This window comes from Colletotrichum lupini, chromosome 7, assembly GCF_023278565.1.
Source record: "Colletotrichum lupini chromosome 7, complete sequence".
In the NCBI taxonomy this organism is placed as follows: domain Eukaryota; kingdom Fungi; phylum Ascomycota; class Sordariomycetes; order Glomerellales; family Glomerellaceae; genus Colletotrichum; species Colletotrichum lupini.
In genome coordinates, this window is record NC_064680.1 from 959,377 (window position 1) to 982,114 (window position 22,738).

A 22,738-nucleotide genomic window follows, 5' to 3' on the forward strand; every position below is an offset into this window, starting at 1 on the left:
GTAAGAATGTGCCCTTGACTCAGCGTGTAATAACCTGCATTCTGAGATGACCTGTTGGTAATTGCCGCGTCGCTTTACGTCGTATGTTTAAGGATCTCTCTGGAGAAGGTAATCACCACTCGTGGGGAGAGTTTCAGACAGTTTATTTCAACTCGTCATGTACCTGCACTTCCTTGATGATGGAATATACTCACTGAACTGTCTGAGTAGGTCCAAGATATTCGGCCAGTAGCTAGGTCCTAAGAAATATCCCCTGTTCTCATGGTTGAGTGGCTCATCATCAAGCACAATCACTGACTTCTCCCATGAATCGCCTCCCTCTCGCGCTTCTTACTCCGTTCATTCAGCGGCCCATCATTGAGCACAATAGCTGATTTTCATTCTACGAATTTTTTCTCTCTCACACCCCCGGACTAGGCCACTGCCAATGGATGCCGCCATCTTCCAACACATGCTTTTGTATGTGATCTAGACGAAGTGATTGCCCTATTCCTTGGAGCTTGAGATCCCTTTTGATCGCCGGGTCATCGTATTTGAGACCCTTGCCACAACGCCCGCACCAAAATACACTATGCTTGCAACAAGTTTTATCGAGAATCTCATTCCATCCATCCTCCGTTCGGTGATAGCCATGCCGTATTCACAGGTGGTTTTGGCAGTTGGTACCTTGTTTACTGGTATAAGATGTGTTGCACGTTTTCCCATTCATGGCCGTTGCCTTCGAACACACCCAGTGGACCTGGGGCTGTCCACGGCCAGCAACGTGTGATGCTTCGCATGCTCTCCATTGGAGTGCATTCCCATAAGGCTGTCCGCAGAAAGTACACATGAAATTGCGAAGAAAGTGTTCTGTTTGTTTGTGGATCTTCCGGAGGTCTCCATTCTGGAATTGCAAGCTGCAATACCCATAGTAGCACGTAACATGCGCTGTTTCGTGATCAATCCTATCCGCCACACTGTCGAATGCTTGACTACAATACGTGCGCATCTCGTTCCGCTTCGTTATCGAAATTTTCATTGCGTTCCTTATGATAGCAGACAATTGCGAGTATGACATCCATAAACGGGTTCTGCGACATAGTACTTTCGTTATAATGCCGTTAGCATGTGCCAAACTTGTCCACTAACTTTGTGGGCAGATAAAAACGAAAGCGACCTTGATTCGTGAGTTAAGTTGTAGTTTCAAGATTGTAACTTGTAGGTCAAGTGCAAGGTTTGTCGAAAGTCCTGAGCGAGGGACTGTTTTCCCACTTTGAGTAGAAAATCTCACTTCTTATACATCGGTGTTTCGATACACTTCACCATGTACTAGTAGAGCAAGATCTCGTGCTCTCGACATTCTTGACTGTTACAATCTAATGATTTATGAATAGTCTAGGTGGTGTGGTGTTTACTCTTCTTGAGTGACAGTATTAAAATCTGTTTTGGTATTGAAGAAGGAATAAAGACTTTCTGGATGACGGAAAGATATGAAAAGTTCACAAAGATTTCTCCTCGATACTAACCACCACCAGAAAAGCTATGCACCACGAGACGAATCATAGATTCGCTTTAAGGATCATTCAGCGGATTTCAAGTCAGACGACTCTTTAGAATATCTGCAAGAAGTGTCCCATGACAACATGGCTCGGTCACTTAAATGATTTATGAGTCGTGGCGATTCAGCTCGCCTGTCTTCACCTTTTTTGCGGTTTGCCAGCGTTGACATACCCCGGCGGCAAATACGTCTTCACCATTGTGGCCAGGTGACCCTCCCTCGATGACAGCCTTCAGGACTACGTTTCAGTAGACCATTCTGAAAGCTATTAGTCATTCACGGCAAGGAGATTCGACTAGGTGTCAATGTGTTTACTCTTGTGTTGCGTGAAAGAAGAGCCTGCTCAAATCAGAGCTATGTGAGTGTCACTATCAAGCTGAAAGAAACTCTGTATGAGAAAGAAGATAAGGATATAAATTCAGGTACTTTCTTATAGAAAAGATATTCAACTAGCAGCTAGATTCTCGTGTACATATTTCACTGCTCTGGTTCACTAGCTAATGATCGTAGACAATCGCTAGATTCAACATCATCAGTCTCCTCAACCTCATCAAGACGCTTCCTGATTAGGCTGTTGCAGCGCACTTTCCCGCAAGGATATCATATGCTGTGAGCGGTGATCCAAACACCGCGTCTGCCAGTGCCCGTAGAAACGGGGGTAATCCTTGAATTCGGAATCATCGAGCTTGCGAGCCTGGTCACAATCTTTACACCAGAACCTTTGTCCGTTCGACGTGACATTATAATCTTTGATAAATGTGGACGCTTGATCGGATGGTATGTTATGTTCCGACAAGTGGCTCACAAACTCGGAACGTTCTTCGCGCTTGAAGGGCGTGTTGCACGTACTAGTCCCATCATCTTTCAATTTCGTACAAATCCAGGTAGGGCCGTTCTGATCACGGTCGCCCTGGTGTGATATTTCACACCTTTTATATTCGATCATAGTGGGATGTTTCTGATTGCACCCAGAACACTCGAAGTTCTTGCCAAATTCATTGTCGTGCGTCTGTTCGTGATATTCTGCAACTGACAAAGTATGGAACGTTTCGTTGCAAATCCACCAGTACGAGCACTGGAAGTGCCTTGCTGTATGCGCATTTCGAGCGATCTCAGTTGTGAACTCGGCGAATTCGTAATATGGGCACTGCACATAAGGGCAGGTAAATCGTTTCGTAAGGATGGGAGAATCCATGCTCTCATTCGTCCTGTTTCAGTTCAAATCTCCGATTGTATAGGAATGCCGGCTGGGTAGCTCTTTGGTAACCCGGTTTGTAGATATGATGCCCTGAATTTAGTACGATCAGTATGTGCGAGGTTCGCCGAATTTCCTGGGCAGGGGTAATGATAATAGCTCAATACCTCAAGATAGATAGACGGTTTAAGCTGTGAATGTAAGATTGCCGACAATTTCCTTTCGGGGCTGAAAACCAAATCTGCCAATTGACTCGCTGTGCTGATGCTCTTGGTGCTTAGATAGGGGCCATTCCTGCTTCCATGCTGGACAATCCCGCCCTTAAATACTCTAGATTATACTGACACGAATTAAGAGACGTTTTTGTGGGATCTAGATCACTTGACTGTTCTCGTGTCCGCTATGCTTGCAGATTGTCACCTTGGCTGGTCAAGATGAAGCTGTTCAGAGAACTGTCCTTCAGACTACCCTTGCACCTCTGTGACTTTGCCATAGGGTGGCACGGCAGCATTCACCCTGAACTAGTAGAAACCATTGCCACATCCACGAGCCATCAGGATGCATTGCCCCAAGCTTTTCCTTCTTCCTTTAGCCGATGTTCACAACCGCCGGTGACAATGAATGGCTATTCCGACCAAAGGCCTCAAGATTCAATAATGCAACCTCTACTGAAAAGATGAGCGTGTTCGCGTCAAAAGTTGGCTGGGCGGAAGGACATGTTTGCTTACCTCCGATGACGCAGTTTGGTAAAACCGTGAACAACTGATCGAGTTAAGTCTCCTGCTAGTAGACAAAGAGCGTACCAGTATCGCGAAGTTTGCTTACTGCATGTGTCTAAATCTTGCCTACTGCGGTAAATGCTGAGATAGCCAGTCACGAAGAACCTCGTGGCCGGACAATCGACAACGGTCATCATAACAGGGGTCTCGCCGGCAAATCAGGCACGAGATCTATTTCCTCAACTATCAACGACAGTTGTTTCTTCAACAAAGGATCCAAGAAACGACCTCGGCACTGAGTCCCTCAGTGACAGCAGCCACGTCCAAGCTGCTAGTAAGCAACGGCTGGGATGATTGTTCACAACAAAGAAACCAAAGAAAAAGTTCAATTCTCTGTACGACATCCCCCAGCGAACATATCCAAGATGTCCGGCACCCATGTGTCCAATCTCCACAACCTCCCGCCACCCACCATCCATGGACCATCACGGCAACCCCTGCCTCACATCCGTCCTCTCATTCAACCCCCATGCCTGCGAACTCCCATCATGAACAGTAGCCCTTCTCATATCTCTCCTGTACTTGTACGCAAAGTCCCCACCCATGGCGCGGTGCATCGTGCAGGTATTATCCCAGACGACCATATCCCCGGCATCCTCCCATTCTACCACGACGCGGTACTTTTCCTGCGTAGCGTGGTCAAAGAGCTTCTCGAACAAGGCCTTTGAGGCCTCCGGAGTGAGGTTCTCGATGTGGTGGATGTGCATGGCGAGATAAGTCAAAGCACCCACTTTTGGGCACCCCCCCCCTTTTGGGCACCCCAACAAAACATAGCATCCAAACATCAACACTAACCATAATTAATTAATTAACTACCTTCCACTACCACAACAATATAATCAAAATTCTCCTTAAGTAATTCGACCCCTACGAGTCGATTAGGACTAACTAGACGGTTACTAAAGTCCTCCTAAGCTTTTTATACGTTCTAAATATCCGCAAACTTAGTATTTAGGTTTAAATATATAATCTTCTTTTTCCTAGGCCTTATGCGCTTAATCCTAGCCTTAAAAACTTAAACTTAGTACTAAAATATAGCTAATTAGTAAGCTTATTCCTTAAAAGCTTTTTTTATTTTTTAGAATAATAGTTATTAAGTATTATTATCTAAACTAAGCTCTATAAATAGCTTTAAGTAATTATAGAGCTCGCTAGCCTTTTTAGGAGTTAACTAGTTAATAATAAAGGTCGCTAATACCTAGTTAAGTAATTTACTAATATTACTAGTCGTTTACCTAGCTTCTATACCCCTTTTAAATAGTATAATTTATATAAATAGGATTATTAAGTTAAGAAGTAGCTTAGTTATATTAAGTAGTTATAGTCTAGTTACTTTCTACCTACTTTATATATTTAATAATATTAAACTAGCTAAATAAGTAAGCTAATAGTAATTTAAAAAGTACTACTTTTTAATAATAATAAAATTATTTACTATATCCTCCTTATTAAGCTCCTTTTTATATATAGACTTATTAAGCCTAAAAATAGCTTTATTTAATAACTAGAGGATATAAGAAGCGTATAGTAATAAGAATAATAAATAGACGTTATTTTTATAGTACTCCTATATAAATTCTATTATTATATAACTCCTATACCTATTTAATACTAATAGTCGAGGCTAATTTAGCTTACTAAGCCCCCTAATAAGGGGGGTCTTAGTCTATAATAAGAACACTTCTTTTAGCTAATAAAGGGCAGTCTCGTCGGTCGTTTAGCTATTATTTATTACTATAAACTTCTAACTATTATAAGTAATAAGTTAAAGAGGGAACTACTATTATTAAACCGACTTTTTTTTATAAATAACTAATAGTTTAATAGCTTTATTATTAATAAAAATATACTTAATAATCGTTACCTAAGTACGCGAACTAGGCTCTTTTTTTCGTACTACTATAGCCTCTATTATACTTAAAACTAGCTTATTAGCTCTCTTACCCTCTATTATACTAATTTTATTTATATTATACTTATTAACCTATTTAATATTGCTAATCTCTAGTATATTAAATAATCTAAATTATTATTTAATTATATTAATAATAGTTTTATTAACGCGGCGTAAATCGATTAAATAACTTCTTTAGACCCTTATTAATAAATTCTTTTTAATAAAAACGTTAATCTATCTCTTATTAAGTAGTTTATTATCCCCCTAGGACTTTAAAACTCGCTTAGCGAATTCCCTAACTTATTTATAAATTAGTATAATACCTAGGTAATACTATATATAAATTTACTAAGCTAGCTAGTTTTCTTATTATAAAAAAAGCCTCTAAAGCTCTATAAATACCCTCGCCCTCGTCTAGTAGCCTCTTTTTTAACCCTAAAGTATTATCTTAAGAACCCCGAACTTAATCGAGGCCCTTTTAATAAAGAGACCGTTTTTAATAGTATTAAGTACTTATTAAAGCTTATTTTTAGTATACAATACTATTACTTATTAATTAGTAAGTATACTAAAAAGGAATATATTTGGACGATTTTTGTAATTATTATGTTGAATTGAAATAATAGGTAGGGTTTTAATGTGGTGGCTGGGAGGGATTTTTGGGGGTGCCCAAAAGGGGGGGGTGCCCAAAAGTGGGTGCTTTGACTTAAAGGTTCATCCGTCCGGAAGCTTCATGTTTTTGCACTAGCTTGTGTCGTCCCATCGGATAGTCTGCGGGTTCAATGTTCGCAAAGTGCTCCGGGGCCGCGAGTTTCTTGGAATGCAGGATAGAATGGCAAGCAACGTAGTCTTTCTCCGTCAACTCCGCCTTCATATCCTCATCCAGCCCATCCCACGCAGCCCTGGTATCGCAAAACTCTGTGCTTCCACCTGTACCCTGGGGAGGCAACTCATGTGCCAGGAGCATGGAATAGCCCGCCCGCCTAGGATTGAAACTCGAATCGACGTGAAAGAGAGCATTACCCAACCCAGCCTGGGCACGCGGGGATTTGGGGTCGACGATGGAACCGTCTGCCTCGATGTTTCCTACGTCAAAGAGCTCGTCGTACTGGAGGCGGTTGATACGACCCGCTTTGTTGTAGGGCTTGACATCGTCTAGCTCGCCGAGATGTCGGGCTAGGGCGACGTGGGTTTCGTCTGTAAGGCCGCTTTTGCGGATGACGAGGAAGCCGTGCTGTTCAGAGGTTATTAGTCAAGTATGATAGGCAGGCTTGACAGATAAGAAGGGTACCTCGGAAGCTTACCTTTTTGACAAGATCTTGAATCAGGCGAGCGCTTTGATCGAGTGTGTCAGGTTGAAATGGAAAGTTATGTGCTTCGATCCCGAAGCCGGGGCTGAGCTTCTTGGTATGAATTTCGGTGATAGCCATTGCAAAAGTCTGTATGGAGAAAGTGGTCGGGATGGTTTGCAGCCAGATGTTGAGCTTGGGCACGCAAGATGGGGGGTATTTATATTGATATTTAAGATGATTCGAGACGTACTCTGAGATCACGTATCCGAGTCACTTATTCCCCTCTTCCGATCAGTAGACGAAAGCCGTCCATTTCCGCGGGATAGGACGGGTAGACGATTGATCCAATCATCTTACACCTGGGAGAGTGCGGGACTCGTCGGAGAGGGAAGAGGGTTGAGCAAGCGCTAATGTTTAAGCTCTCGGCAATAAGACGGCCAAATTCCCAACATAAGGTAGGAATTCGAATATTGCATCCATCACACACAACTTGACGAAGGGGAGGAGAAGGGGTTGGGCATCGGAATTCGCTGATGTTGGAAAGTGTTAATTTATTATTCGCGCTGAATTAAGATTCAAACAGTAGCGCAGCTGGAACGCTGCGTGGGTATAGTATTATGATCCCTCCTTAAAGACGTCGTATGCTGTCTCCCGTATTCGTCAGCCTGAAGCTGGTGTATCAAGTTTGTTTATTCATGTTCAACCGCAGCAGACGGTGGCCTCGCTGGCAGCAGAGGTGGGGCCATCGTAAATAGTCTCCCATTGGAACAGGAAGGCACCGATGTAGGAACCGATGAAGATGCAGATGATGAGGTAACCGTTATAGTACATGGCAAGACTAAGGACAATATTAGCGCCATTCTTTGAGGTGAAGGCAGCGTCAAGGCAACGTACAGCATGACAAAGTAAGCGACGGCGAATTGGCACATGTGGATGAGTGCGCGGACGGCTTGCTGCAGAACGTTGGGGCGGAAAGGCGGGACGACGTTTGCGGCGATAGCGGCGGCGGAGCCGGAGGGGCCTTTGCCGTGGTCGTCGGCGCTAGCGGAGCTCGGGGAGACGGCACCGGCGTTGGCGTATTGCTGCTTGTGGGCCTTGATGAGGTATCTGTCGTACTCCTTGGTGGCGCGGCGAAGAGCCTCAAGAACCATGACCAGGAGAATAACCCCGATACATGAGCCGGCAAACATGCCGTTGGAGGTAATCTTCCCTGTATGGGTGTTAGTGTTTTGACATCATCGTTGGCACAGGCAGGGAGTTCGTACATTGGCTGCTGATGAAGCAGCTGTCAATGACGTTCCAGTTCCACAACATCTATGAAGCGATTAGTAGGCGCCATGGATAGCAGAGACAGATGGTGTTGGCCAGGACGTACAGAGATCTTGCAGCCGGTACTGCTTCCCATGCCAGACATGGCGGCCTTGGTGCTGGTGGTAGCAGCCATGCTCATGGTGCCAGTAGCAGCCATGACAGTGGTGGTGGTGGCCATTGACATGCCGTCCATCTTGTCGGTTTATTCGTAGATGCTGCTGAAGACAATTTGTGGTGCTATTAGTTGTAGTAGTTGTAACCTAGTACTGATGTCGTGATACTCCTAAACGACGATCGATCGAAGGAGCAGGGGCCTGGAAGATGTCAGAGTATCGGTAGAGCGAAGCTGGAGAAGAAAAGACGAAATAGAGTTTGAGTAATGGGGATATGTCTCGACATTGTTATATAAAGGCAGCGTCAGCAGGGAAGCTGATCGATCTTCTCACTTCTTTGCCGTGAAGGGAAGAACGACCTTTGCCAAGAGACCCACTTTGCGCTAGATTTCCATGGGATAGAGCGAGTTACAAGGACCAGTTTGCGCTAGATTCCTTCCCGAGAGACAAAACAAGGGTCTAGAAGTAAGATTCGGTGGGTTGGTGGGCAGAGAAAACACGATATCCGTGGACGTAGACATCGTAGCACGGATGGAGTGGGAGAGAGCGTAGGTCGTCCCGGTTGGACTCTGCCTGATCGAGGGGCATCGGTGTACAAGTAAATGCAGCGACGAGGATGTGTCGATGATTATCTGATGAGGCTCCACTTGACGAAGTCCTTTACTTGAACTCTAAGGCACGTACCATTCCTTCCATGTCATTTCGGGGACAGAAACGTAGGGCAAGGCACGACCTTCTGTTCTTGCCTGCAGTGCCAAAGAAAGAAGTTGGCTCTTCATGTTCAAAGTTCGCGCTTGCCGTGTGGCCTGTGTTACATAAGGTACATCGAGGTACGTACAGCAGGACATGATGTTGGAAGGAAACAGCCAACGAGGTCTATGTTGGAGTGACCTGCCTTATCGTATGTTCAGGTAGGCGCATGTAAGAAACTCGCACGGGGAGACCGGGGGTAAATCTGCTCTCTTGCCTGCTCTTTCTTGCTCTGTTTCCTGCCTTTCCTGCTGCCAAGACAGCGCTATCGCTTCCTGCCTCAAGCATCCTGAGAGTTTTTGAGCAAGTTTACGCCCAATTGCAACCTCGAAGTGCCCCAGTCTGCTTCCCAACTTCCTGCACGACACATGTCCCGACTCCAAGTCTCGATTCTTGCTATATGATTCTCCATGTTTAACGCATCGTGTATTTCCTCTCACTCATAAGGTGGCGTCTTGCTCTTGCACAGGCTACAGGCTACACAGGTACCGACTTTTTTAGTCCCTCTGGCAAAGTGACAGCAGGCAGGTCACGCTCGGCCGCCGCATCGCAGATGCACCCCGAGGCTCGAATTACCAGCTAACCCAGCAGACCACAGATTGACAAAGCAACAACCCCATTCAAGATTCACAGAGAGGGAGGCAATGAGGCACTGTAATCTGTACCAGCATTGTTGCTGATGAGGACCTGCACCTCATGAGTCCAGCCCTGTCTCCCGTCGGGCTGATCGTCGAAATCGAGAAGGTCGCACATCCCAACGCCGGATTATGGGGTACTTGTCCCAGGCTTCATAGGAATGACGGTGAAGTCTGAGCCATCTCTCTAGACGCCCTGTACGCCCGCCACCAGCCGCGTCACGTACGTACAACCATCAGCAATTCCAACCTCACCAGATGCGGTCACTATACTGTCCCTTGTGTTGCGGGGCCAGACTGCGACCCGGGACGATTCTCCCCAATGAGAAAGTCGAGACATTTGGCCGCTGCTCCCAAGGCCACTCTCAGTCAATACTATACGATGCGGTGGAACCGGCCAAGCAAAAGTGGTCAACGCCCTCGACGTACCGTGCGCTATCCTGAGAACATTTGCGAAAGATTGTCGATTCTACCCTCCCGATTCCCGACGCCGATGCAATCCCTTCATGTATTGCTACCTCGCCTGAGCAAGCAGCTAGCTAACAGTGGAGTGTACGAAGCTGTGGCCTGCGAGAATTCCAACCGATCCAACCAGGCGCACTCGGATCTTGTGGTTGTGAAGCGCCCAAAAGAGCCCCAAGTTTGATTGCGCCCTCCATTGGGCCACAGCAGGAGGGTTCCGCCGCCCCGGCGCTGTGCGTCTGTTTCTGCAATATCGGCCTGCCGTTGGATTGCGTCGCATTGCAGCTCGCCTCGCCTCTCTAAATTGCTCGCTACAACCTGCTCGCTGCTTGTTGGCCGCCTCATCACCAACCGCATGGTGTTCACCTTTTGGCCTACCTGCTACTTTCACTGCATGTCTCTGTCTGGATTCCCAAGAAAACAATATCGGTCAAGAGACCAGAGGCTTCACAGCTGCGACCGCAAAGCCAAGGCCGGATAGATGAAGCTACCAGGGAAGCCTGCTGCAACATCAACTCTAGCGTCTGGCTCGCAATCTCCGCCATGCTCTAGCTTCGCTTTCCCGCCCCTTCAGACTGCGGCTCCCATGCCTCGATTCTTCCCGCCGATCTCACGGCTTGCTGCCGACGAATGACGCTGTCGCCGAACACCTCCCCACTCAACTTTATTTGCGGCGCACTTGGACCTGGGCGCTGGCATCAAGGTGGGTGGCGGATTTCAGCGGCCATCCAGTAATTTAGGCATAGGAGCTAGCTTTTCTGCCCGCCATGAGCATTATTTTACAAGTAAAGATACACAGTTTCCAAACTCCCCCGAAACGCCAGTCTTTCGTCCCAGCAAGCCATAGAAATTCCGCTTCCATCTCGAACAATTTCCATTACAGTTCAGCCTTGGTCTTGTCCTCCGTCTTGGACTCGAGCGCGTACAATTCCCTCGGCTGGCCTGCCGCGTCGCAGCTGGCGAACTTCCACCACCCCCAGTGCCAAGCACCAGCGATATTGATCAATCCCCACTTGATCGGCGCCGGCATGGGCGGCCAGTTCGCCCACAACCCGTCTTCCGTTGTCCGGTCCAGGTTCAACAAGAAGAACGGCACTACGTCCGCCGTGCCTGCCTTGGTGACGGTACTCTTGCCCCACGTCTTGAACGTCAGACTCGCGTTGGCCGCCTCCGGTGTTCCCTCCTTGGGCGCGTTCGGGTGCTCCGACATGCCGGCGATGGTGGTGATCTCGCTATGGAAGTGGTTCTCGAATGGTTCTTGGAAGCTCTTCATGATTTCGAGCAGCTTGTCGCCAGAGAAGTCGGCCGGCGAGGAGAGGGAGGTAAGGTAATTGTTGAACTCGGCGAGGCCGCCCAGGAACGATTCTGTTCATATCTTTGTCAGTTGACCATTGCGGGTTAGTGTCGTGGATATCAGGTACGCACCATGCTCCTTATGCGTCTCGGCAAAGACATTCTTGTCCTCCAAAAGGTCCTCGACCTTGGTGAACAGCGACTCCTCCTCGTCATCGTGGTGCGACTTGACAAATTTGAACCAGGTCTGGGAGTATCCGATAAAGTCTGCCTTGTCTGCTTCCTGAATGTAGGGCGCTTGTTGGTAAATGGAGTTGTAACCTCGCAGGATCGAGTTGTGCAGCAGGGCCATGTGCGTTGAGCCCAGCGTGAAGAGGTCGGTCTATTGGACTGTCAGCGGGAGCTTCCTCCAATTGGGCCCGATCCCCATTGATCCCGTTCCAAGCAACCTACGAACCTTTTTGGTTGCATATTGCGGCGTGGTGATGAGCTTCATGGGCCCGTCGGCCCAAGGCTTGGTGGTTTGCGGTGTCGTGGTCATCATGAATGGTGCTCTGGAAGCTAGCAAGCTGATGAGGATGCTTGGAATCACAAGCAAGAGATATCCGGCCATTTTGACAGAGTTCGGCGGAACCTAGCGAGAGCGAATGGCGCAACTGATATACAAATCAGGGTGGAAAGTGGTACGATTCACTGACGTGCCTTTGCCGCCTGTTGAGGGAATCGAGGGTCGGGGTTGCGTGACCAAATGGACAGCTAGCAGCAGCGCAGCGCAGCTTTGTATTGGATGTCAGCTCGGGGCCGAGAAAAGGGAAGCTTGTCCAACCTTTACAACAGTTTCTGGAGCTTCCGGGTCTCTAGAGCGTGGAGTGAAGGAAGAAGAATGAGAGGTTGGCTGATTAAAAGGCAGTTCGCCATTCGCCCGTGCCGGGGGAGAGCGCTGGGAACCTGGGGTGATGTGCAGGGAGCTCTGGCGCGGTTTCACCTGGGGAGCTCCCGCTAATGCCGCTGTGGGATCATGGCGGTGGCTGCCGACGGGATGGGGTCACCGATGCGGTTCCTGGATTGGGTAATCGGGACCCTTGGGAGACGGGGGAATGAGACGTCGAGCCGGGGCTTCGGACCTTGGTGACCTGCCGATGTCCGAACATGTTCGGTATGACGGGAAGAGTGGAGTGTGGAGAGCCTGGCACGCCTGGACGAGCAGACATGGCGGAGTCAATTGGCTCGGCTGCTGGTGATTCGACTGCCAAGTTGGTGATGGGAGCTGGCTTGGAGTAGTCTCGAAGCATGCGTTCAAGCTGAAGTCTGGCCCCAGTCATTGGAACGTCACTGGGAGCTCTGGGTTCAACCGAAGCCTGGGGATCATGTTATCTCCCAGAAAGAGTAAGGTAAGGTAAGGTAAGGTAAGGGTAGCGAAGTAGATGCCGGCGAAGATGACATTGAGATGCACAATGAGCATGACACATATGACTATGAACTTTCCTAAGAATATGTGACCTTCAATTGCGCAACTAAATGCGAATGCGATGTTGCAGTTTCTCAGAGGTACAGATACGAAAGGGACACTCTAACCGCAGGCTTGTCGCTCATAATGCGCTGAGTAGGCCAACCACAAAGCAATCGGCAGCACAATCAGGCCTCAGCGGTCACCCGAACCCAAGCGCCACACGATGGAAGGAATTTTTTTTTCCATCTGCCCTTATCGAATAAGAAGCAAACCGTACAAGGCCATTGTGTTTCCTGGAAGTTCAATTGCCAAAGGACTTTCCAAAGTCGGGAACAAAGCGGTGAAGACAACTCCCCGTGCGGGGTTCCAGGCAGGCGCTCGGTTTGCGTGTACCCAACGACGTGCCTGCCTCTGGCGTGTAAGTGAAGGGCGTCTGTCTCCACGCCTTAGCATCGACATCACAACTTCATCATTCATCAAATCAACTTATCACCCAGCTCGGATTATCTAGACTTCATCATCAGAACAAGTCACAGAGCAACTCATCAACACGAAACCAAACTTCAAATAATTCCAACCACAATCCCGCCGACATGCCTACAGAAGGAGTCTACTACACCCCCAACGGCAAAAAAACCGTCATCCCCCTCGAAAACAACCCCGACGTCTTCACCTCCCTCATCCACGACCTCGGCATCTCTCCCGAACTAGGCTTCTTCGACGTGTACAGCTTCGACGAGCCCTCCCTCCTCTCCCTCGTGCCCCGCCCCGCGCTCGCTCTCATCTTCATCTCCCCGGCGCCAATGTACTACGCCGTCCGTTCCGCCGACGGCACGAAGCTCGCCAAGGAAGACGGGGTTACGTATGCTGGGTCCGGGTCGGAGGAGCCTGTGATTTGGTTTCGGCAGACGATTGGGAATGCGTGTGGGTTGTATGCACTCATTCACGCTGTGGGTAACGGGCCCGCGAGGGAGTTTGTGCAGGAGGGTTCGTTGATTGAGAGTCTGCTCAAAGAGGCGGAGCCGTTAAAGTGGGAGGAGCGGGCTGATGTGTTGTATAACAGCCTACCGCTGGAAGAGGCGCATATGAAGGCTGCGAGGAGGGGGGATACGGCGGCGCCGCCTGCGGAGGAGAAGCCTGGGTATCATTTTATTGCGTTTGTGAAAGGGAAGGATGGGCATTTGTGGGAGTTGGAGGGCGGGTCGGATGGGCCTGTTGATCGGGGGTTGTTGGAGGAGGGGGAGGATATGTTGAGTGAGGGTGCGTTGGAGAGGGGGGTGAAGAGGTTTATTGGGTTTGCGGATGGGAACTTGGAGTTTAGTATTGTTGCGTTGGCAAAGAGGGAGTAGTGAGGTCTGGTGGTTGCCGGTGGTTGCCGGTGGGTGATGTGTGATACGTGGCATGGGGATCGGCGTTGTTTGCTTTGAGGAACTCTAGATTGTAAAAGGGATTGGAATTTGGTATGCATAGCTTAGAGAACACATTCGTTTGCAGTTAACTTGATTTAAACGCCCTCCCTTGTTCTTATTCGAGTCACTTCAATGGTCTCTTAAGAATGATTCCGGAACTTGTTCCTTCCTACAGGCGACGCAAAGAGATTGCCCAATGTGGCATCTAATATTGGTGTACTCACCTTGCTCACCGAACTCACCAGTCCGGCTCTAGGTGTGGAAGATACACCGAGGTGAGGACGAGCAGGTAGAGGTAGGGAGGTGAGGGGTTCGGTGAGGCAGGGCGAACTCAGCCTTGAACCCCTCCATCTGCACGAGCCAGCCAACGGCCCCGCCCGTCCAATCAGCACGCGGCGCTGCTCCAACCATCGAAAGAGCTAGAAGGGCGAGCTTGGGCTGTTTTCTTTCCCGCCTTTGCTGCCTTTGACTGCCTCACCCCACGACGAGAATTCCAAGTTCTCTTTCTCTCCAATTCCCACACCACAAATCTACCAGATACCCTGACAACACGTCTACCTTGCGATTGCATTTGAAGTTCGATTTCGAGTTGATCCATTACAAAAGTCATCCGCACATTTCCTCAGACACACACATACACACACATTACCATGGCTTCCGCAGACGAGCTCAAGGCTCTCGGCAACAAGGCCATTGCCGAGAAGAACTTTGACGAGGCTGTGTAAGTTTGTCTCTGCTTCCACCCCATATTCACGCAGCTGACGGAGTCCCAGCGCCAAGTTCACCGAGGCTATTGAGATTCAGCCCGACAACCACATCCTCTACAGCAATCGCTCCGCAGCCTATGCCTCCAAGAAGGACTGGCAAAACGCCCTGAACGATGCCAAGAAGACTACCGAGATCAAGCCCGACTGGCCCAAGGGATGGGGACGTCTGGGAACAGCGCAGTACGGTCTGGGTGACCTCCTCGCCGCCAACGATGCGTACGAGGAGGGCCTCAAGGTCGACCCTAACAATGCCGGTCTGAAGAAGGATCTCGCTGCCGTCCAGAAGGCGATGAAGTCCGAGGCTGGTGGTGGTACGTGAAAGACACCAACAAAGAAAAGAAAAAGGACCATGCTGACTGACTTACAACAGACGCTGGTGACCCGATGGGTGGCCTCGGCAACATGTTCAACGACCCCCAGCTCGTCCAGAAGCTCGCCGCGAACCCCAAGACGGCCGGTTTCCTCGCCGACCCCGCCTTTATGGCCAAGCTCCAGCAGATGAAGGCGAACCCCTCGGCTTCACCCGATCTGTTCAGCGACCCCCGCATGCTGCAGGTCCTTGGTGTCCTGATGGGCGTCGACATGCAGATGGGTATGCCCGACAACATGCCCGAGGACGCCGAGATGCGCGATGCTCCTCCCCCTCCCCAGTCGAAGCCTGCCGCGCCCAAGAAGGCCCCCACTCCCGAGCCTGAGCCCGAACCCGAAGAAGAGGACGAGGAGGCTATCGAGAAGAAGAAGGCCAAGGAGGCCGCTGACAAGGAGAAGGCCCTCGGTACCGAGAACTACAAGAAGCGCAACTTTGACGAGGCTATTGCACACTACACCAAGGCGTGGGAGCTGCACAAGGACATCACCTACCTCAACAACCTGGGTGCCGCGTACTACGAGAAGGGCGACTTTGACAAGGCCATCGAGACCTGCTCAAAGGCCGTCGAGGAGGGTCGCGAGATCTATGCCGACTTTAAGCTGATCGCCAAGAGCTACGCCCGTATCGGTACCGCCTACGAGAAGCAGGGCAACCTTGACCTTGCCATCGAGAACTACAAGAAGTCGCTGACTGAGCACCGCACCCCCGACGTGAACGCCAAGCTCCGCGCGGCAGAGCGCAACAAGATCGAGACTGCTCGCAGTGCCTACATCGACCCTGCCAAGGCAGAGGAGGCGCGTGAGGAGGGTAACAAGAAGTTCAAGGAGAGCGACTGGCCTGGCGCCGTGGCGTCGTACACTGAGATGACGAAGCGTGCGCCCAACGACCCCAGAGGATACAGCAACCGCGCGGCGGCCTTTATCAAGCTGCTCGAGTTCCCCAGCGCCGTCGAGGACTGCAACACGGCCATCAAGAAGGACCCGACCTTCATCCGCGGCTACATCCGCAAGGTGCAGGCCTTCCACGGCATGCGCGAGTACTCCAAGGCGGTGGATGCCTGCAGTGAGGCGTCCAAGGTTGACCTGGAGCACCACAAGGGCGCCAACGCGCGCGAGATTGAGCAGACGCAGCAAAAGGCCCTCAACGCCATGTACTCCGCGCGGGAGAACGAGACGGAGGACCAGACGCGGGAGCGTTTGGCAAAGGATCCCGAGGTAAGCATCCACAACCATGCGACCGGCACAGAGCGACCGGTTCCTTCCATCCGCAACTAGCGACTAGTTTTGGCTAACTTTGTGCACTAGATCATGAGCATCATGAACGACCCCATCATGCAGTCTATCCTCCAGCAGGCACAGTCGGATCCCGCTGCTTTGAACGAGCACATGAAGAACCCCGAGATCAGAGCCAAGGTGCAGAAGCTCGTAGCGGCGGGAGTTATCCGCGTCGGCCGGTAAGAAATCGGAGTGGCGTTGAGGTGAGGTGCTAGTGTGGGGAACGGGTGCGAAGGGAAGGAAAAAAGGTCACGCGTAATGGTTGGACGACGAAACGTTAAAAGGAGCTCACTGGGTCATTTGTAGTGGTTGCAATGTGACCCCAACAACAGAGATATTCCACGTGAGTGCCCTCGGATGTCTTGGAGCGTGATGAATGACTTGCGCTGCCCCGCGAAAATGAGATATTGTAGTTTTTAAGCCAGAGGAGTAAGTGAACCTTTGAAATTTGTGAGACATGCCATGCCGGAATGAGGTTTGCAATGGCTTGGGGTTGTAGTGGTGTGCCAAGTGAGGCCGTAAATGTCGACCCGTGTAAGTGTCACCCGTTGATGAGAATTGTCATTCGAAAAGACATGAGTCGGTGCCTTGGCTCGTCCCATATTAGAAGTGCACTATTTGATACTTTCATGAGTTGGCAGATCTAAGTCGCAGGATTTAATTTGTTTCTCTTCTTACTGATACCCTCACTTTGCTACGACAGTTACGCGTGTAGTTTCACCACCCACAATCATGGACTCACCCATGAAAGAAGGTATGTCTCAAGCCACTCATCTCATCTCATCTCAGCCTCATCATCTCAGTCCAAGACTAACACCGCATACAGCATACGTCCAACTCATCGAAGTCATCGCAAAAGACACCACAGACCCAGCCGCAACAGAAACCCACGTCCGCCAACTCATCGCATCCCTCCCCTCCGTCCTCCGCGCCCGCGACGACGACCAGCGAACAGCCCTCCACCACGCCGCCCGCCTAGGCCGCACCGCCCTCCTCGTCGCCATCCTCGAAGCCAACCCCGACTCCGACGTCGACGTCCGCGATGTAGATCGCTGTACGCCTTTACATCTTGCCGCGCGTAACGGGCATGAAGGGTGTGTTGCGGCGTTGGTGTGCGAGGCGGGAGCGGACGTGAGAGCCGAGGAGAGTTTTCTGGAGACGCCGCTTCATGAGGCGAGTCGGGGCGGGTATGCGCGGATCGTGACGCTGTTAATTGAGAATGGGGCGGTTGTCGATGCGCCGAATCGAGATTTGGGGACGAGTTTGCATATTGCTGCGAGGAGGGGGAATGAGGATGTCATTAGGGTTTTGCTTGAGGCTGGTGCAAATCCGGGTACGAGAGATGCTGTTGGGGATACGCCGCTTCATGATGCTGCTAGGGGTGGGCACGAGGGTGTGGTGATGATGTTGTTGGGGACGGGGTCCGTTTCTATTGAGGCGCAGAACGCGAATGATTTTACGCCGTTGAGCGTTGCTGCGCGCCATGGGCGGGAGGCGATTGTGAGGATGCTGGTGGAGCAGGGTGCGGACGTCGATACCATGAGCAACGAGTACTGCACGCCCCTTCACCAAGCTGCTTCCGAAGGCCACGATGGCGTCGTTCGTATCCTCATCGCCGCGGGCGCGGATGTCGATTTGCAGGATAAAGACGACCAGACTCCCCTCCACGCGGGCGTCATGTTCGAGCACGAGGCTGTCGTCGCCTCGCTGCTCGCCGCGGACGCGGATGTGGATGTCCGGGATACGGAGGACTGTACGCCACTGCACCACGCCGTGAAGAACGAGAACAAGAGGCTCGTGAGGGATCTATTGGAGGCTGGGGCGGATCCGACTGTGATTTCGTCGACGGGGGAGACGCCGCAGAGTTTGGCCAAGTTGCTGAACCGCAACTCGATTGCGGATTTGTTCAACTCGCCGCAGGTCGTGCCGAAGCAGAACGTCGGACTCGATGTCTTTGGTGTTTTTGCGGCGGCCGGTGTTGGGATGGGTGGAGGTAGTGGTGGCGGGAGAGTGAAGAAGACGCGCCCGCCGTCGAGACCGAATCAGGAGGCGGAGATGGAGGCGTGTAAGCACTTTAAGGGGTTGTTCTGGTGTCCTTCTTCGGAATGCAGTTTCGAGAGTCTGAGTGTGTGGGATTTGCTGTATGATTCCGAGACGGAGGTTAAGTTGTGTCCGAGGCCGCCTCCGCCCCCGATGACGCCGCCGATGCCTGTGGCGTTGCCGGCGCTGTCTCCACACTCGGCCGAGACGCCGGTCCGGAGCCCCGTCGGATCACCCACACGAAGCCCCGCGCGGTCGAGAGCGCATTCGAGAGCACAGAGTCCCGCGGGGAGTCCGAGGCTCTCGCCTCTTCAGACGCCGTCTCACTCGCCGCCGCATTCGCCTCTGTTTCAACCTCCTGGGAGCCCTGGGTTGAAGATGAAGGAGATGAGGAAGCACGTCAGCCAGCAGCGCCGCAAGAGTTCGCATACGACCGGTGGTGGTGGTGATGGTAGTAGCGGCGGTACTGCACGCATCACTAACAGCCACAAGGAAGGCCACAGGCCTATCAAGCGGTGGTTCCATCTTCCTGCCAACAACGTCGCGTGGGTGATGGACCTCGTGCAGCGGATTTGCGCCGTGGACGGGCGGCCGGATGCCGAGTGTAACCGGATGATTGCGTTCATCGAGGAGACGTTTCAGGAGATTCGGATCAGTGCGCCCTACCGGAAGCCGCATTTTCGGATGGAGGCTGCTACGGCTGCTGCTGCTGCCGGTGCGGCGACGGATGGGAGTGGTGGGACTGGGATGCCGGAGGTGAGTCTCGGGCCGGAGGTGACGGGAGGAACATCGCCGACCGGACCGGCAGCAGCAGCGGCGCCGCCGAGGTCGCAAATGTTCTCTTTGGTACTCCCCGTCATCGACGTCGATATCGACGAGGGCACGAAGAGGAGTCTCCAGGACGTACACATCGGGGATGAAGCCAAGGTCTTTCGCCCGATGGAACTGATCGGCGGCGGCGCGGCAGCCGTCCCGACAGCAGCAGCAGGCAACGATAGAAGAGCGCCACCGGTCCAGAGGCCGCACCCTCTCAGCGCGATGCCGACGAATCTGCAGCACTACCTCTTCCCCCATCTAGCGCACTTTGACGCCATGGCCAAGATGCGCGCGACGTTTACGAAGTCTGAGCTGCATGTCCCGAGATCGCTGGATCAGTCGTACCACGAGAGTCTCAGCGCGAGCGATCTTGCGCTGCGAAACGAAAGCCAGGTGCTATTCCGCTATCTTCGGCGCGTCGAGGGCCGACTGGCTGCTTCCGCTGCCTCCGCCGCAGGCACGACGCCAACGGGAACCACAGCAGCCGGGTCGTCGACTGCAGGTGACACGATTGCAGAGGACGTACTAGGGAAGCAACCTCTGACCGAAGACGGCATCGCGTCGACGAGGGTGCATCAGCAGCAGCAAAAGACGCAACATCAACAAAACCCGTTTGATCGGCATGCGCAGAGGGCGTATTCGAGGCAGAGCAGCTCCAAGCAGAAGAAGACGGACGGGACCAAGGCGGAGCTGGGGAGGATGGCGGGGAGGCAGGATCAGGCGAGTAGTGTGCAGGCCAAGATTTCGCGGGAGAAGAGGAGGATGGACACGGAGAGGAGGAAGCAGATTTTGGTTGTTGCGCAGCTTTGGATTTGGAGGATTGATGAGCGTGAGTCCTTCTCTATTCCTCCATCGTGACTTGTCCTGCGCAGGCAGTATTTGAAAGACAGAGGACGGAGCCGGTGACTTTGGATGTTTCTCGGTGGTTTACGAAAGCTGACAATACTTTTGTTCTACAGACACCATCATCACCGCGTTCCCTGATCGTTGGGATAACAAGAACGCCAAAACATTATTGAACCAGATCAAGCACCGCGTGCTGGGAACCAGGGACATGCGATCTGAGAACACGGACATGATGCGTGTTGTGGAGAGTATCCTGGAGAGCGCGGTGGAATACAGTGAGGAGGAATTTCACTTCCAATTCGAAGGGCCGCGTAGTTACTGTAACATCTTTGCGGCCTCCATTGCTCACGTTGTAAGTTTCTCTGTCTGTCTTTGCTGGCGGGTATAGTCATCTACCTAGAAAAAGGGGGTAAACTTTGTGACAAGAGGTCAATCTTAGCTGACTTTGATACCAAAAAACCAGTCCAACGAAGCAATGAAGCGCTACGCCAACTTCAAAGCCTCCATCAGCAAAATGGGCACCTCAAAGACGGTCCTCGACGACCTTCGCGCCGAGATTGAGCTCCTGCAGGAGATTGATGACGTCCGGGAGGAGATCAACATGATCAAGCGGGTTCTCCGGTCGCAGGAGCGGGTCTTTGACGGATTCCGTGAGGCGGAGGCGGAGCGGATTGGGAGTTTATGCGGCGGAGTCGGAGCCGGGGAGAAGCAGGGTGGTGTTGTAAAGCCGTATAAGCACCCGACGCTGGACTTCTTCAAGAGGTTGGAGGAGGATGCGAATCGGGTTCGGGATTCGGTGAGTACTGGATTCCGCGTGAAGGTGTCTGCATGACTGCATCTGGGGAGCGTTTGCTATTGGGTACGTGTGGCTGACTGGGTGGTAGATTACAACTTTGCTAGATTTGAGACAGAGAGAGGCGAATATCGAGGAGGCGCTGTCTGCGAGCGAGCAGTCGAAAATTCTCTTCATCTTTACCGGGGCGACGGTCGTCTTTGTAAGTTGATGTCCCTCTTTCGCCTGTTTACATCAGGAATAGCAAAGCTGACTTTTGCAGGCTCCATTGTCTTGGGCAACAGGTACGCTGGCTTAAGACGACGCCTCCTTTGAGAATGTCCTAGAGACAATATGTAGGAAGAGACTGATTATCTTCAACAGGCATCTTCGACATCTCCATCGAAGGCGTTCCATCGCCGATCAGTCCCGGAACTCTCATTCTGACATGTGGTAAGTTTCCCCTGGCCACAACCAACCCCCTCTGCCCAAACGACTGACCAACACAACCCCAGTGCTAAGTCTAGTCGCCACCCTCCTCCTCATCGCCCTCTCCCTCCAGATCTACGAATTCGTCACCACAGGCAAAGCGAAGCAGCTCTACCGACGCGTCTCCAACTTCTTCGAGGTCCGCAAGCTGGAGAAGCTGGCAGCCGCGAACCAGAGCAAGTCGCCGCCCTCGTCGCTCGGCGCGTCGACGCAGCTGAGCAGGCTGAGGAGGTCGTCTCTCTCGCAACCTGTCGCTAGCACGACGGCCAACGAGAAGAAGAAGATGCAGAGTGTGAGGAGGCGGCTTGCTGCGTTGAGAACGAGGGGCAGGGGGTTAGGGCGGGATCGGGATGAGGAGAGGGAGGTTACTGGGAAGCAGGTTTGATGATGGGATGGATAGACAGGGCAAATGTCTTTTAGAACCGGCACAGAGAAGCGCTATTAATTGTGTATGATAAAGTCGCTTTTCTGATAACTAGACTTTGCGTACATTTGATGAAGCGGGTTTATTATTGTTACAATGTAGTCTGAACAAAGCGCGAGTCTATCTGGTGTTCCGTGCCGCTGACCCGGAGGAGGCCTATGAGCCGCATCCGCGTATACGGTATACCTTACTTTATAGGAGACATTAGGGTTGGCTTCATAAATTGAGGTACTGTTTCAGTATTTGTGTCCAGCATGCTCTTTAGGTGGCACCAATGTCATTTCACCCGCGCTTTAGTCTCTTTGGTCTTGCGAGGGATGTCGTTACGAAACTTGTCATGACAAAGAACTTGGGCAAGGAGTCAGCCTTCTTTACAATCACTACGCATCTCTTTCCGCTATCAGGCTACCTTTACATACTAGGTGGCACCTCTGGCTGGTACCAAGCAATCGTGAAGTGTGAAGTCCCCTCAACATGGCCAGCCTTATACTTCAGGGGAATCACGGACATGAGTGTCAAAGACACCACCATTTTCTCACCCTTGGCAGCTTGATCAAGTTACGTAGGAGGGACCATATAGCTTGATAATTATGCTCGCTTGCTAAGTACTAATCACTCCAGGCTTGTAGACCAGCCCAACAACAGGGGTGACTCCAGTCTTCCACATCCATGGCAAGCAGATCTATGCATACCAAGGTGCATCGGCACGATCGGCTCGGTCAAACGCCTTGAGCTCGGCCGAGTCAATCTGAAGCCGTCGATTAGAAGTCCAGATGCTGTTCATGATCCTCGGCCTTCTCGGTCTTCCTCGCTCTTA

General features: G+C 51.3%; 7 protein-coding genes across 7 annotated transcripts; 3 read left to right on the forward strand and 4 right to left on the reverse strand.

The window, feature by feature from the left end:
- Positions 1-74: 74 nt before the first annotated feature.
- CLUP02_13314 (uncharacterized protein) lies at positions 75-1,079 on the reverse strand (the record flags this gene model as incomplete). Its single annotated transcript, XM_049292255.1, has 6 exons — positions 75-118; positions 195-253; positions 405-569; positions 645-674; positions 731-927; positions 981-1,079. The coding sequence occupies 6 exons, from the start codon at positions 1,077-1,079 to the stop codon at positions 75-77; spliced, it is 594 nt and encodes a 197-aa protein (XP_049149401.1).
- A 2,087-nt stretch (positions 1,080-3,166) lies between these two features.
- On the forward strand, positions 3,167-4,228 carry CLUP02_13315 (uncharacterized protein; the record flags this gene model as incomplete). Its single annotated transcript, XM_049292256.1, has 6 exons — positions 3,167-3,256; positions 3,325-3,450; positions 3,523-3,547; positions 3,606-3,785; positions 3,863-3,961; positions 4,008-4,228. The coding sequence occupies 6 exons, from the start codon at positions 3,167-3,169 to the stop codon at positions 4,226-4,228; spliced, it is 741 nt and encodes a 246-aa protein (XP_049149402.1).
- A 1,886-nt stretch (positions 4,229-6,114) lies between these two features.
- CLUP02_13317 (ctr copper transporter) lies at positions 6,115-8,204 on the reverse strand (the record flags this gene model as incomplete). The annotated part of the gene is made up of 8 exons (XM_049292257.1): positions 6,115-6,642; positions 6,713-6,892; positions 7,058-7,107; positions 7,188-7,230; positions 7,415-7,538; positions 7,595-7,910; positions 7,966-8,014; positions 8,076-8,204. 8 exons carry the CDS (start codon positions 8,202-8,204, stop codon positions 6,115-6,117), a joined length of 1,419 nt encoding a protein of 472 aa, XP_049149403.1.
- Positions 8,205-8,583: 379 nt separating this feature from the next.
- On the reverse strand, positions 8,584-9,545 carry CLUP02_13318 (uncharacterized protein; the record flags this gene model as incomplete). Its single annotated transcript, XM_049292258.1, has 5 exons — positions 8,584-8,770; positions 8,809-9,000; positions 9,061-9,231; positions 9,356-9,453; positions 9,528-9,545. 5 exons carry the CDS (start codon positions 9,543-9,545, stop codon positions 8,584-8,586), a joined length of 666 nt encoding a protein of 221 aa, XP_049149404.1.
- Positions 9,546-9,570: 25 nt separating this feature from the next.
- On the forward strand, positions 9,571-10,155 carry CLUP02_13319 (uncharacterized protein; the record flags this gene model as incomplete). Its single annotated transcript, XM_049292259.1, has 2 exons — positions 9,571-9,646; positions 9,701-10,155. The coding sequence occupies 2 exons, from the start codon at positions 9,571-9,573 to the stop codon at positions 10,153-10,155; spliced, it is 531 nt and encodes a 176-aa protein (XP_049149405.1).
- A 693-nt stretch (positions 10,156-10,848) lies between these two features.
- Positions 10,849-11,808, reverse strand: CLUP02_13320 (uncharacterized protein; the record flags this gene model as incomplete). Its single annotated transcript, XM_049292260.1, has 3 exons — positions 10,849-11,336; positions 11,397-11,646; positions 11,722-11,808. 3 exons carry the CDS (start codon positions 11,806-11,808, stop codon positions 10,849-10,851), a joined length of 825 nt encoding a protein of 274 aa, XP_049149406.1.
- A 910-nt stretch (positions 11,809-12,718) lies between these two features.
- CLUP02_13321 (tetratricopeptide) lies at positions 12,719-21,882 on the forward strand (the record flags this gene model as incomplete). Its single annotated transcript, XM_049292261.1, has 20 exons — positions 12,719-12,759; positions 12,803-12,812; positions 12,872-13,103; positions 13,165-13,974; positions 14,299-14,398; positions 14,488-14,675; positions 14,730-14,844; positions 14,897-15,201; positions 15,261-16,474; positions 16,565-16,713; positions 16,841-16,903; positions 17,034-17,167; positions 17,250-17,288; positions 17,361-20,219; positions 20,350-20,588; positions 20,676-21,056; positions 21,121-21,231; positions 21,292-21,313; positions 21,393-21,461; positions 21,524-21,882. The coding sequence occupies 20 exons, from the start codon at positions 12,719-12,721 to the stop codon at positions 21,880-21,882; spliced, it is 7,440 nt and encodes a 2,479-aa protein (XP_049149407.1).
- Between the last annotated feature and the right edge of the window lie 856 nt (positions 21,883-22,738).